We start from the raw sequence: 15,116 nt of genomic DNA, 5'->3' as shown, positions 1-15,116 counted from the left end.
ATTGGGAATGGGGCTCTTATTCCCAAATCTGAGGGGGTGACGCTTATTAGGGAGAGGGCGCTTTTTTTTAAAAGAAAGGCGGTTTATTCGAAACATTGCGGTAGAATTTTTCTGCTCTCCCCCTTTTTCGTTAGAAATGACGTCACAAAATTTCTCGCTATAACGAGTTTTTCCGTATTGAACAAGATGGCTATTGGCTGCAAAATATAGCGGTTTACACGAATTTTAATTTCATCGCAAAATAGTTTTAAAATGTTTTACTATGGCGTTTTGTTGCGTGAGCATTGGTACACTTTTCGCTGTTCGTTACTGTCGAATCCGTTGTATCGCGACCCGCGTTTTCAAAACACGATTTGTTTTGGTTTTCTGTTCCGTCAGTACTAGGCAAAAGATGGCAAGAATCTGATTGGCTTAGAATAATTTGACAGGCGGAGCAAAAAATACTAAAAGACAAAAAAAAATGGTTTGAAAATGTAGGTTGTATACAGACTCTAAAATTCCTTTCTTATACGACGGAGAAGCGTGTAAGAAAGGAATTACGGAGGTTTGTATACAGGCTATGAAAATGCGGCGTCGCGATATAACGGATTCGACAGTAACTGCGAGGGGATATTCAACCAAGCGAAATAAAAGCATTTTTTCAGAGCGAACACTCTTACAATAACACTTTTGAAGTCTCAAGAGCGCAATGAAAATTCCAATTTTCTTGAGGCTTTATAACAGGGTCTGAATGAGGGGGGGGGGTCTGCATGTCGGTAGTCAATTAAAATTTTCATAATTTGTCGGGAAGAATTATCGGTCTTTGTCGGTGAATCTAAGCTATTATTCGCTTTTGTACCAGATTTCATGTATAAACAAGATTAAACATTATTTAGGTTTGATTAGTTATGAATAACTTATTGATAATAAATTAATTATGGATTAATAATTGACTGAAAAGTTGATGCAACAGAAAGTGCAGATTCTGAATTGGCCGAATTAAAGTAGATTGACGATGAAAAGTAAACAGTAAAAATACCGGAAATAATAAAGGTCGGTAGTCAGCAAATATTTTTTTGTCGTTAGTCACTAGTTTTTTTCATGTTTTGTCGGTAGTCAGTTACTTTTAAGCCGTTTGTCGGCTAAGTCGGTTAACCCCATCCGGACACTGTTATAAGTGTTATTGTCTGCGTGTGTTCGCTTTGAAGACAATTGCTTGGATATCCTTTCGCGGTTAATGAACAGCAAATCAATCAATCATTATATTTTTGCACTATTTGAAAGAGTGGAGTTAGCAGATTAGAAAAATGTGCGTAGTGACCAAAGACCAAATTCTTTTGAGAGTTATACTTTTCTAATTATCACATTATTTTCTTTGTTTTTGTATATTTTTCTATAATGTCGTTACACTATGAAATCACTAGCTAACCCTACCCGGTCAAAATAATAACAATAATTGTAATAAAAAACATATATTCTTGTTATTTCCATTTCTCGTCAATTATTTCAATGCGTTTGTGACTTTCTAATTTTTTTTTTTTTTTTGCTCTTTCTTCCTTTTTCTTCTTCTTTACTTTCTTTTTATTTATTTTGTGTATTACAGTACCGGTCGAAGCAATTTCTAACTGTAAGCACGGAATACAAAAACGTTTTCATTTTTCCTGAATTGCGGTCCTTTCACTTTTATGATTGCATTCATGTCCAGTTGTTATGATTCACTAGCGTGAACCCCAACGGATAGCAGGAGCGGAATAATTTTGAACACCCCCAGGAACCTTAATCGACTACAAAAAGATGTTCTGCATTGAATACCCCCCTCCGCAGGCACCAAAGTCGGACTTAGGTAAGGAAGGGCTTTTCTAGTCCTTTTTGAGATCTGGGCTCCCTGTGCTGGTGGCACAAGGGATACAAAAGTCCGCATTTAAAAATGTTTATTTTTACTTCTTTACTTATTTTCTAGGTTGACGTGCAGGCGAAGGAGAATAGCCGGCGTCGATTGGTTGTTGTTCATCCAGTTTTCCCATGTAATTGTTGTGTTGACAGTCGGCATCAGCAGGTAAACAATTCACGTCTGGCCAATCGCATCGCCCCGCTTACTTATTTATCACCACCATCCAAGGACAGCGAACAGCGACAAAAACATCAAAAGCGGCTTCAGAAAGAAGGGCTTGAATTTGAAGAATCCCTTGTCCGTTTTCATTTGAGAGGATTTGGTTATCAAAGGAAACAAGGAACAGTACCTTGTGAACGGCTGAGTGAATTTCCTTGGCAACTGAACAAGGGATAAAAAATTATATGCACGTGGACTTTAGGATGTGACGTCAAAATTTACATATGGCGGATTGACCTTTTCGAAGCCAGCTGAATAAATTTTGATTTAGGACGGTATACCGGGATACAAGCGCATTAGGGCAATGTGTATGAAAAGTATATGTTATTTCATTATCAAAGCGTGAAGTAAGGATTGCTTTGCTTGCATTTACCAAGAATGAAGCCAAGACAGATGAGTTTACGAGGGGTTTTAACACTTTTAGTTGGCTTGGTTTGTGGATTTACTATCGCTCTATGGCTACGCCAGAATTTACTCCCATTGCCCCAAAGACGATGTCATATGAACTTCCAAAAAGATATACGACCGAAGAGTGTCTCGAAGGAACTTGGAACAAGGAAGTTGATTTTCATTGGTGTCATGACTGCGGAGAAGTTTTTAGACTCTAGAGCAAAGGCTGTGTTTGAAACTTGGGGAAAGAAAGTGCCTGGAAAGCTAGAGTTCTTCTCAAGTAGTAGCTCTAAAAATAATCTAAATTTACCAGTTGTGAGCTTGCCCGGTGTGGACGATTCTTATCCGCCTCAAAGAAAATCCATGTTGATGTTGAAATACATGCACGACAACTATATCGATCAGTTCGAGTGGTTTATGCGATCGGATGACGATGTGTACATCAGGACAGATAAACTGTCCGACTTCCTGCACTCTTTAAACAGTTCTCAGGATATTTATATCGGCCAGGCTGGCACTGGAAATAGGGCCGAGAAAGGGCTCCTAGGACTTGGTTACGGTGATAATTTTTGCATGGGAGGCCCTGGAATGGTAATGAGTAGGAGCGTTTTAAAAAAAGTTGTCGGGCATATCGAGTTTTGCTTGCAGAATTTGGTAACAAGCCACGAAGATGTTGAAGTTGGCCGCTGCATAAAGAGATTTGTCGGTATATCGTGTACTTGGGCGTTTGAGGTAAGTTTACATTTTTCTAGTTGTTTAATGTTTTTTTGGTATTTTCAATGGAATTTCACTTGTAATTGTTCAAGGATTAAAGAGCAATGCGTGTATTTCTAAGGAGATTGACTGTCGGTGTTAATGGTACATAACGTCTTTCTTATCTTGTTGTCTGTTTAATCTTTTGTATTAGAAATTGCTTTCCCAGCGAGCATAGGATAAATAATAATATTGTTATGGTAATTAACTATTGTGTCTAATTGAGCAAAAGTAGTTTATAATCTACATTTATTCAGTGTTTCTACTACTAATGATCCCATTGGCCGCTATTATTTACCATTCAAATTATTGGTGGGTGTAAAAAAATAATAAAGCACGAAAAGGATGACATTTCGAAATATTTACTTTACACACACATGGATTTCTTGCACTTGACGGGCTTACCCGCCAGAATTCGTCACGTCACGTATATAGAGACTTTCGATTTTATAAAATCTTCTTATCACTAATAATTTGGTAAATCCTTTATCCTCATTCATATTTATCTATTATTTAATAAAAATAGGTAGCTTATTATATCTAAGTAAAAAAGAAAAGATCACAAGAATAATGTAATTAGTTCCATACGCCTGATTGGCTTGATTGAATTTTAAGATCTTCAGTTCACCTCCTTTACTTTTGGGTTTTCCTTTGCATTTGTTCGAATAAGATAACCATGAAACACATAGACCACGGGTGTCCTGAACATAGACATAGCTTCGTCTTTGGCTTATCATATTCTTATTGACAAACCTGGGAAATGGCCATCGGTTCCTTGTATTCCGGACTGATTTCTAAAACACAAATAACGGGAGGCCGAAATGCACATACCCAGATTTTGGCTTGTAAGGTATTTTTTTCCTTGAACATCATTGCGCTATGTATGGGCTCAGGGACGAAAAGCTCAAATTTCAATGGCAAAAATGCGCATCAATTAAAAAAAAGTCGCATTTGATATTTGTGTTTGTTATTACTCACTAAATACCTAGAGACATTTTCCGCCTCATTAGATGTGAAATGGGCATATTTGAAGCGTCATGTCATGTTTTTCCGTCACGTCATTTATATTGCTTTTCTGAGGGAGAAAAGCGTGCAAAGACTGTTGGGTCGTCTCAAAGAATACCCTGTTCCTAGGCCTCATCGCCTAACATCCGTATATAAATTTCTATATATACAAATTTATATATAAACGTATTTACAAATTTGTACATTTACAAATTTATCAACGAATATCCTTAATCTATATCATTTGCCATTGAGCTAAATTATCGTAATTCTCGTTGTGGAGGTATCGCCTCTAAGTTTGACGATTACTGTCATGTCCTGCAACGCCTAAATTAGATCCAACCACCACGAATCTTGGTCAGAGGACGCATTTAGATATGCGGTATCTACCCCACTAGTTGGTGTATGAATATAATGTGTAAAAATAATCATATTTTGTTTCTGTTATTGGGGCTAAGGTATTTTCAATATTGATACATAATTTTATTCTAAAATCCTCTATGAAACATTGACGTGAGGACTGAGGGACGCGTTGACGCGTGGAAGAGTTTAGACGATATAACGAGTTGAAGTGTGGGGACGAGTTGATGTGAGGAAGAGATGAAGAGTTTAGATGATAACGAGTTGACGTGGGGACGAGTTGACGCGAGGAAGTGTTACGATAACGAGTTGACGCGAGGGAGAGTTACGATAACGAGTTGACGCGAGGAAGAGTTACGATGACGAGTTGACGCGAGGAAGAGTTACGATAACGAGTAGCCGCGAGGAAGAGCTTAGATGATAACGAATTGGCGTGGGGACGAGTTGACGCGAGGAAGAGTTACGATAACGAGTTGCCGCGAGGGAGAGAGGAAGAGTTTAGATGTTAACGAGTTGACGTTGGGGACGAGTTGACGCGAGAAAGGAGTTACGATAACAAGGGGTATTCTGCAATTGCTCCGGTCTGCAATAGATCATCTCAGTGTAATCAAGCTTGCTTTTAGGCATTCACTCTAATCCGGTGATGCAATACACTGATAGTCGTGAGCCTCCTGGACAGATAGAACAAAATAACAGAGCGGCAAAGACTTGGCGCATCGCATAAAAACACCAAGCAAACGCTTTCATGTAGACTAAATGCAATTATATTTAAAGACTAAAGTGCAATCATATTTAAGTACTAATGTACAATCATATTTGAAGGCTGAAGTGCAATCATATTTAAAGACTAAAGTGCAATCATATTTGAAGACTATAGTGCAATCATATTTGAAGGCTAAGTGTAGTCTTATTTGAAGTCTGAGAGTAACTTATTTGAGTATAATCTTATTAGAAATGTGTATCTAATGTGTATATGAATACTTTGACTCCTCAGATGCAAGCGCTGTTCTACCATAACCAGTCTCTCACCATGGCATTCCACGGCAACCTGGACACCAAGTCCGTGCGTAAGGCCATCACCCTCCACCCTATCAAAAAGCCGCCCTACATGTACCGTATGCATTCACACTTCTTGGGCATGAAGATACAGGACCTCCAGCACCGCGCCGTCAAGCTACAGAGGAGTTTGCGTAATATGGACCGGCTACTCAGCGCGAGCACTAATGAGCTTACTGCAGACGAGAAGGTTAGCTTTCAAGATGTGCGCGACTTTCATAGTCAGTTATCTGTGAATTATACGGAGTCTTGGGATATGTTCACTGCCACGAAGTTCTACTCCGATTTGACGCTCCAGCCGCCCGAGACTGGAATGCGTAATCCGCTAAAAGACGGCCTAAACCACGTGCTTAGTCAAACGATGGAGCTGATAAATGAAGAAGCGAGCAAGGTACTTCACAGAAGTCTGGAATTCAAGAAGCTCAATCACGGGTATATAAGGATTCATCCCTTATTTGGTGCTCAGTATATTATGGACATGCTTATGAAGTATCATCGTCATATAGGGCATAACAGGCGGCGTATGACGGTCCATGTGCGACATCATGCGTATCTCCAACAGCCCTTCGGAAACCTCGTGTATCGCGCCGAGCCATCCACGAAGCGCTCAAAGACCATCCACTTCATTCTCCCGCTAGCAGGACGCTATAGCACTTTTGTACGCTTCATGAAGACCTTCGAGTCCGTATGCTTAAACCTAAGAGCCGATGTCAAACTACTGATTGTTTATTTCCCGGAAGTTGCGGAATCCCACCAGCACAAATCCCTGATCAAAAAGTATCAGACTCGCTACCCTGAAGCGGAACTCCTGTGGATCGAGGCCATGGGGACGTTCTCCAGGGGACTAGGTCTTACCCTAGGTGCCAACCAGTTCGGTAAAAACTCCCTTCTATTCTTTTGCGACGTTGACCTGATCTTCAGTGCGGGATTCCTCGACCGATGTCGGAATAACGCGGCGTTAGGAAAACAAGTGTACTATCCCATGGTGTTTAGTCAGTTTGACCCTAACATTACTTATCCTGGGGGTTATAAAGAAGAGTATAACTTCCTCTTTAACAAGAATGCGGGGTTTTGGAGAACTTACGCATTCGGAATTGTTTGCATGCATAGTCATGACTTAAAGACCGTAGGCGGGTTCGATACTACGATCCAAGGCTGGGGGCTAGAAGACGTGGACTTGTACGAAAAGTTTATAAAGCACGATGAGATATCAGTATTTCGTTCAGCGGATCCAGGGCTAGTACATATATACCACCCTGTAGTGTGTGACGCAAATCTGGTGGACAGGCAGTTACAGATGTGCCACGCGTCTAAGGCTTCCGGATTCGCTTCACAGACTTCAGTTCTGAAGGCTCTTATTAGTAAAGGCTTTGTAAATAGATGATACAGGAGATTATGTAGTGCAAAGCAAAAGGGCAAAGCGTCAGTTACTATCATCATGGAATCCGGAAAGACATTGCATCGTCGATGGTAGACATGCATCATCTGTGAGCCTTCGTGCTGATGGTGAGCGGACTCCCTGGAGTCGACATGCGCAACCGAAGGTAGTGAAATGTCTCAAAGCAAGAATTCCTTAAAGGAGCTTCGTGTAGTTTTCCAAGAGCCACGTACTAACGATCCGCTGTTTGAACACCAGTCCATTATTAGACAACTCAAGCAACGGTGACGGCAGGGAGAACATGCCTTGTACTAAGAATGCTTAGTTTCAAATTATTTTGATTGAATTAACTCGATTATTTAGTTCTTTACTGTGCCTTTACAGGTAAAGAGAATTTGAACGTTCCGTCCTCGATAGACCGAGAAACATGTCCTTTCCACGTCGTAGTTTGGCGGGAAATTGCTGAAATGTATTCATCACAGACAGAGTGCATTTCACCACAGGCTTACTATCCTCCTGTTGTTATCATTTCATTCGACCTTAACTTTGTAATAGATCATTTACGGGAAATAATTCTGATGATAACAACGGGAGGATGGCAGGGCTGTGATTTTGCGTCTGGCTCTTTGAACTTTCCATTGTTTTCTTCCGTTGCCTTCCGTCATCTACGCCTTGGTCCCCTATTGCTAGCTTGGCCTCACACAGCTGATCATCTGTTGAAGCAATGTTTGCGAAGCACCACCATATCATGCCACACGGTGATGTAAACCGCAAAGCATGCTGGTCCACAGCCTTCTACCAGGCGTTCTTGCCCGGGTTTCTGTCGGTCTTCCTGTGGTCGACGTGGTGACGTCACACGAAGCGAGTTAACGGTACATTGGCATTAGAAATGGCACAAAGATTAGAGGGAAAGATTTAAAGTTCCGCCAATGGAATCATTTCCGAGCTCAAGCAACCGGGTAGGAACGCCTTGAACTAGGTTTCCTGGATGTAGCATTACTACGTGTTTTCCATGCTCGAAAATCCAGCATACTTTGCGAACGTTCCCAAAGGTTCCCAGCGTTAATGTAAGTCATTTTCCGGGCAAGATTTTCGTGGCCGAGAAAAAAAACCTTGGCTCCTCCAGCATGCATATTTTCTCGCGGCTAGGACTGTTTAGATGGTTCTTCAGGATAACATTCCTTCATCTGGGAAAACAATTTCACCGTCGAAGAAACGCTTACTTTTCGCCAATCCATACGTACAAACAAATTTTGTAGAAATGGGGCAAGCGTCTTTAACCTAAATTTCGGCAGTCACTTATACTCCAACCTCGTCCCCAGGGTCTTCTGGGTAATTTTCAAAACGCCATATTGAAAATTACCCAGAAGACCCTGGGGACGAGGTTGCTTATACTCGACATTTCCGGTATTTTCATTGATTACCTAAATTACAAGATTCAAGTTTCGTTTTAAATTCTTGTTATCTCACATGGCAACTAAAATATTATGGTGTATTAGTGGTGGTACTTTGATTTATTTTGGTATAATTTGCACCATTCCTAGTGGTAGGTCGAAAACATTTATTTGGGGGGGGGGGGGGGTAGGTTAGGTTTTTGCCCACAAGCGGTTATACTTACAATTCGATGCGCGCTAGCGTGGCCATCTCATGAGGTTGCGTAGGAACCTACTATCTGGTTGATTACTAGTCAACCGGCAGAGCCAAGAGGTGCTTCAGTTGCACGAAAATATTCTTTTAGTTGTAAAGCATCTACAAATCAATACTGTGATGTTCGCATGCTAACTTTCTAGAAAAACACGGCCACGGTAGCGCGCGTCGCTACCAAATTTTGTGCCTACAATCCAGAGACAAGAAGTTCATCAATATTGTGTACCAAGAACACAACATTGCTTGAAACAAAAGCACTGTCTTAGCCATTTGTATGAGGCATGCTAGATTCAAACCTTTTTCTCGAGTAACTTTTTTTTCGAGTTTGGTAGCTTTAAATGTTCTCAGCTGTCGGTAAATCGGCTTATAATTATTATATTTTGTATTAGAAAATATTATCATAAAGAGGAAAAAAACATTTGTATTAATATAGGTAGATAGGTGATCTGATTATTATTAATATATGATTTGAAATGGCCAAATAAAGTGTTTTTTAGCTCCTTGGTATAATTAGTTGTTTTACATATGCCGGCCGAGTTTGTTTCGATTTCGAAATAGTAAAATAATTAAAATTATTAGACACAAGACATGATCGTGATGCATGGAAAGGGTTCCGACATCCACTTGTCGTTTGTCGACGGAGAGAAACTGAATTCAGTGCCGTTCTTTTGAAAATTTACTCATGCGGGCACGATAGACCAGCATTCACTGCGCGACGAGATGGGGTTCTTCCTTGCCATCCTCAAAATATTTTACTTTTGATTACCATTGCTGCTTAACGTAAATTAAACGCAAGGGAATAAGAGGTTTGTGATTTACGGGCGGTCAACTTGTTGTCGAATGTGTAATCCATCACTCGACACCGAAGTCAACACGCAGAATAACCACATACACAGCGTGATCCGTGCGTGTGCGGCTCAAGGCTCGTGCTTCGGCCCTGAAATTATGACGTCATTAGTTGTAACGTTCTGTCTGGTGTTATGGTTTTTCAGCTCAAGAATCTTCGAGCCAGTAGAAATTTGAGGAATCCTACTCGAGAAAGAAAACTACCTAAGTTTGTGGTGCATATTTCCGCCAAATAGGCGGGTCACTTTGGGCTATCATGCCCCGACCGCTAGAAAGTAGCAAAGGATGTACACATCGCCATGACAAACGAGAACGTACAGGAGGACGATGTGCTTGATGCTGAGGCTCATGATATCTTACTTAAGATACGGTGATACGAGCAGCACTGCTGCAAAAAAGTTCGTACGTGACGCTGCATGTTTTACTACAGGCGAGCCAACCTTAGTCGCAGCAATTTTTTTGTTGCAAGTTAAAAAAGTTTGCTGCAGAATTAGAAAACGGTTCTACTTTTTGCAACAAAACTCGGATATGTATACATCAACCAAACTTGCACGCAGCTAAAAGACGTCAAGCTTTTTCGCAAGCACTTGTGATTGGTTGAACGAAGTCGAAGAAAAAAGATAGCGAATCAACAGCAAGAACAAGGATCATTTGCTGTGACAAAAGCTTCTTCGCCGGAAGTAAAAAGCGTAACATCGCCTTCGAACTTTTATGGTAAACGCTGTCACAACATTCTGCTCTTATCACCGTACCTTAAAGAGAAAGATGTAGAGAAGCAGAGACTAGTAGAGCCATGTTGTTAAGAAGAGCTTGAAGTTGAGAGTGAGCTAGAAGTTGAGGGACCCCGTGTCTTTTTCATTTTTCTGTTCTCTATGATAGTCATGGACTACAGCGATTTGGAAGAAGTACGAGAAAAGTTCGAATTCGAAATGTTCTCTATAGCGAGCCACATTCTCCGCTAGGGACGAAGCCTTGACATTTTGAATGACTGACGGACAACACCTTCGAAGAATAATCTGTTATAATATTTGCCATCGCCACGCGTTCCACAGGATTTGATTTTACCTTGAAACATTGTAGAATAAGAGGATGTTTTTTTTACATGAACGCGCGGTATTACTGTACCTGAATAGTGTTACAAATGTTACATGTATAAATACTCTCTAGCGCATGGGATATAACAGAAATGGAAGAAAAAAAAAAGATAATTCCATAAAAGTATATTTAATAGAAAAAAAAAAGGTAGAGCCAATTACCCGAGGATAGAACCTCCTCAGATCAAATGAAACGAGAAAAAAAATAGACCATACTTCCAGACATAAGCTGAAACCCCGTATGGCAGCTAACGCTTTACGGCTAGGCTGAAAATTTCGGCCCCAGCACCGCTATCTAGCGAACTGTACAACACAAACCTGAGGTACCCGCGCATTAATGGGAGGCAATACCCAGGATACCAGGCCTGTCTTAGTCGGTTACACCACGCTTAGCTCGCTGAGATGTAGACTGCAGAATATCGGGGTCTTTTTCTCGCTTGCGTTTCTTGTGAATGACCGTATTGCAATAATAGTAGTGTGGGAATTTCATCTCATCATCATGCACAGCACGCTGTGATATTTCCGTAAAAAAACACTTCCGGTCACAAGACATGACTGTGATAAACATGAAGGCCTGGTACCTACTTCCACTCGTCTCTTGTCGACTGGTATGAACTGATTCAATGTCCCTTCTAGAAACTGTGTTCGAAATTCATGACATAGATTTATACACGACTATTATCCCTGCTCAATGTCAGCTGAGGTCCCTAATGGGTCGAATTACATGCAATCTAAGGGGAATTCTTTGAGAAAGGTGAGAATTTTGATCTTTGTTATGATCTTGAAGTGACGAGCAAGTGTACTTTGACTTTTGATTTTAAAAGTATCACTAAAATGTTGTTGTTTCTGTTTATCGCCCGTTCTAGACAAATGTTAGGTTCTTAGAGGGTAATAACGTGAGTTTTTCTGCTGTAGGTGTCAGAGAATGGAAGCGAAAACGGCCATCAATCGAGAAATTTGCGATCATCTTCGACGCCATTACAACAGAAGCTCGGTACGTGTGTTAGTGTCCTTTTTCTTCATTTGATAAGGAATTATGGAAATTATTCTAATATAAACACTTGATTCTAACATAGACATAGACTCAAAATTGGTGACATTCGCTTGCTTCCAAGCCCATTGTAATTTCACACTCACCAAACGAATAAAATACTTAACTTAAGCTTATATTATGCTTAGAATAACGAGTTTGTGTTTGATAGAAATACAAATAGATTAAAATTAAGTACCACATCACAAAGTCTAAATATTTTAATCCTAGAGAATGATTTTATAACAGCCGTGAAATATGATTTCCTTTTGCTCAACTGCCATCTACCCACAGTGAAAGTTTAAGATCAGCTTGTTCATTTTTCCTTGTGTAACATTTGATCTCTTTTAATTCCCTGTGGGATATACTTTTAAAATATTGATATATAAGGAACTGTATATCTAAACTTTCCCTTATCAATATAAAGCTATGGACTGACATGGATCTTTGTCATGGTCAGCCAAAGAGAACAGCCAGATGTAATACACAATATTACAGTTTAGAATACTACAGTAGCCTGCACTTCTTTAAAATATGTTTTTCTATGCATAAAAACACAAAGCTCAGTCTTTGAATTATTAAAGACGTAAAGTATATGAGGTTTATATGAAATGTACCAATTTTTCTGTGTCATTTGCATATAGAACTACGTCTTCAGAAGAGCAGACGGAAAAATGGAAATGGTGTTATAACTTCTCAACCAAACGGGTAAGGATAACAGCAAGTCAAGTTAGATAACTTACAGTATTTATTAACCATAAGAAGGATAAAATAAAACTCTGCTTAACATTTACAGTGAACTGGTTTACAATGGCAGTATGAAAATAAAAACTAAAAAAGTGGTTGCTTTTATTCCCACTTGATTTTAAAAAAAGTTTGTGGGATGCATGAAATTTTACTTTTAGTGTAATGTTGGTTATTATAGTAGTTTAGTAGAGAGGAAACCTGTTACATGGCCAGGGTCAATGCAGCGATGTACATATGCAACCAGTGAAACTATAAATGATAACAATATATATTTTATTTTTGTTAGCAAAGATGTAAGATTCTTATTTGCTCTGGAAAACTAAACAGTTCACATTTCTCCCTTTTCCCTTTCCACTTACATACGTCACTTACTGTAATGCGTATATGTGGTAAGGTGCAAGGAAATAAAAATAAATTTGTAGACACAGTACATAGTAATACAAAGAAAAGTAACAGACTTTTCCAATATGCACTATTTGCAGTATTTTACATGTTTTGATTGCGGTTCCCTTCCTACTGTAGATCAGTTGTTAAACACATGTTTTTTTCAACAAAGATTTGCAAGATATAAAAATGGATCCTCAAAAAAGCACAAGCTTGATAAGAGGCCGCTCTTTGCCATGGATTCCGACAGGTAAATTCACTATGAGATTACCCAAGTATAATTACATACACTTTGCAATTTGAAATTCACTTGTTATCTGACGTTTTGATTTTGATTATGTAGCAGCGATGAAGAGCTGACAGTACGGCAGTACTCTAAACAGAGTAAACAAGGTCTAACAAGCAGTCAAAACTCTAAGGTACAGTTGGCATGACAATGTTAAATGTTTACTACAGGGTTCAAAATAGCTACAGTACCAGCTACTGTCAGTAGCTGGTCTTTGTTTGCTATTTTTTCTGTTTCCCCTTCTCATATTTTTAGTATGAAGGCTTTTTTTCCCACGGAAATCCACAAAGCTGGCATAGAAGGGTTGATTTTAGATCAACAAGAAGACGCATTTTAGAGTAACTTCTTGTAAGAGAGGAATTTTGGGTGTTTTCCCCAATAACTTGCTTATACCATAGCATTTGAGGTTGTGTGAGACAGTAGGTTGCAAGTATTAATATTAAAACCTGACAAATAAGGTGTAAATTCCAGTGCTGACCTTACCACCATCTCTTTACTAATACCATTATTTTGACAATTGGTTATTTATCATCCTCTGAAACCCAGGGTTATTTATTCTTTCCCACTAGTGTAAGGAACTAAAGTGACCACACCCTTAACCCCTTCCTCTTTTCCTTTTTCTTTGTTTTCCCATTTGGTTATACAGGAGCTATAAAATAACCATACCAATAAATCCTACCCCCGTATGTCTGTCTACCAATTCTATTACCCCAATATGCTACCCTCTGTGACCACACCCATAGAACCCCTACATATCTGTCTACCATATTCTCACCCCAATGTCCTGAACCTCTCTTCTCATTTGAATATACAGGAGCTAGCAGAGTGTGAGGAGAGACTACTTAAAGATGGCTATAGACTGGATGAAATGTCAGACGAGGAGGACTTAGATCTCATTCCTCCACGGTCTGTAGACACTAAATGTTGTGGTGTCTCTATTAACAGCTGTGTCATTTCTTGATGAATAGTCATCCAAAATTTAGGAAATTATGTACAATATTGTTTATATAGGTTAATAATCCCTTGCTGATTTTAGATTATTTTGAAAAATGAGGCTAGGGTAATCTTACTTAAATTCTGTTTTTACTGACTTTTCCTTTTGAAAATAAAATGAACCTTGAGATTATTTGCACTTGGAACAGATAAAGGGGAGTTCATTCTACAGTGAGTAATATAGTCCACAAAAAACTGTTAGTCAACTCTGTTACAGTAGGTAGCCTACTACAAAATCATGGCTTTTACAGTTTGTAATTCATGTTCTAATAAGGTAGTCAGTTTATACTCTTTCTGAAAGTCAAAATGACAGCTAACGAGGATTAAAGGGGGATTATATTTTAAAGAGAAGAAACCCCACTTATTGATAGAGAAAGTGTTTTCAAGAAGAAAAAAAATGAGCATTTATTAATGTTGATTGCGATTTGGTTTGAATGTTTGGTTACACATTAGCACAAATAAGTATTGTATTATAAGATTGTGACATATAAAGCAAATGATTCATGGGACCACAAGGCATCCCTATTATTTAAATCTATTTTATGTGATTCACAACTGAATCAAAAGCAAAATAGAATATCCATTTAACATACAACATACATGTTTGTTTTAATTCTCTCTCTTACTGGTCATTTGTCTTGTTAACGAAAATTTAGCAGAATCTTCAATGGGAACACGTATAGAAATAAAAACCTAACACAGTTTTGTTGTCCTCATCGTTTTCCTATTATTTAAAAAATGCTTGATGCAAGATAACCACAATTTTCCTGCAACATAAGAAGCAGGGATTGTGGATCATGTTGAAAAGAGGGTGGGTTGACAATTGAAAAAATGTTTATATTGAAAAACGAAAAAGGAATACATTATAGTATTTGACATGTTTCTGTAGCAAAAAGTCGTGCGGCTGCGCCCCTAGCCCCTCCCCCTTAGTGGTGCCTGAACTATGAAGCATTTAGCTTTTATCCCCCTTTGCATTCCTGTCAACCTCCGAAAATCTCAAGGCTTGAGAGTTTTTTTGGGGGGAAGGGTGGGGTATAATTTTTACGGGGAGAGGTGGG

General features: G+C 39.2%; 2 protein-coding genes across 4 annotated transcripts; both read left to right on the top strand.

Moving 5' to 3' along the window:
• Positions 1-1,979: 1,979 nt before the first annotated feature.
• Positions 1,980-9,185, top strand: LOC5518215 (chondroitin sulfate synthase 1). Its single transcript, XM_001638135.3, has 2 exons — positions 1,980-3,211; positions 5,592-9,185. Exons 1-2 carry the CDS (start codon positions 2,468-2,470, stop codon positions 7,035-7,037), a joined length of 2,190 nt encoding a protein of 729 aa, XP_001638185.2. The 5' UTR covers positions 1,980-2,467; the 3' UTR covers positions 7,038-9,185.
• A 1,996-nt stretch (positions 9,186-11,181) lies between these two features.
• LOC5518214 (protein FAM219A) lies at positions 11,182-14,760 on the top strand. Of its 3 annotated transcripts, none has more exons than XM_032362654.2 (6): positions 11,182-11,372; positions 11,534-11,612; positions 12,293-12,356; positions 12,952-13,029; positions 13,126-13,198; positions 13,880-14,760. In XM_032362654.2, the coding sequence occupies exons 1-6, from the start codon at positions 11,310-11,312 to the stop codon at positions 14,024-14,026; spliced, it is 504 nt and encodes a 167-aa protein (XP_032218545.2). In that variant the 5' UTR covers positions 11,182-11,309; the 3' UTR covers positions 14,027-14,760. The 3 variants fall into 3 exon arrangements, with proteins under 3 accessions (XP_032218545.2, XP_032218546.2, XP_001638184.2); XM_001638134.3 differs by having other exon boundaries at positions 11,183-11,372; positions 13,123-13,198; XM_032362655.2 differs by lacking the exon at positions 12,952-13,029 and having other exon boundaries at positions 13,123-13,198.
• Positions 14,761-15,116: the final 356 nt, after the last annotated feature.

This window comes from Nematostella vectensis, chromosome 5, assembly GCF_932526225.1.
Source record: "Nematostella vectensis chromosome 5, jaNemVect1.1, whole genome shotgun sequence".
Classification (NCBI taxonomy): Eukaryota; Metazoa; Cnidaria; class Anthozoa; order Actiniaria; family Edwardsiidae; genus Nematostella; species Nematostella vectensis.
The sequence above is the reverse complement of the archived record's forward strand: the minus strand, read 5'-3'. Positions and strand labels throughout refer to the sequence as shown.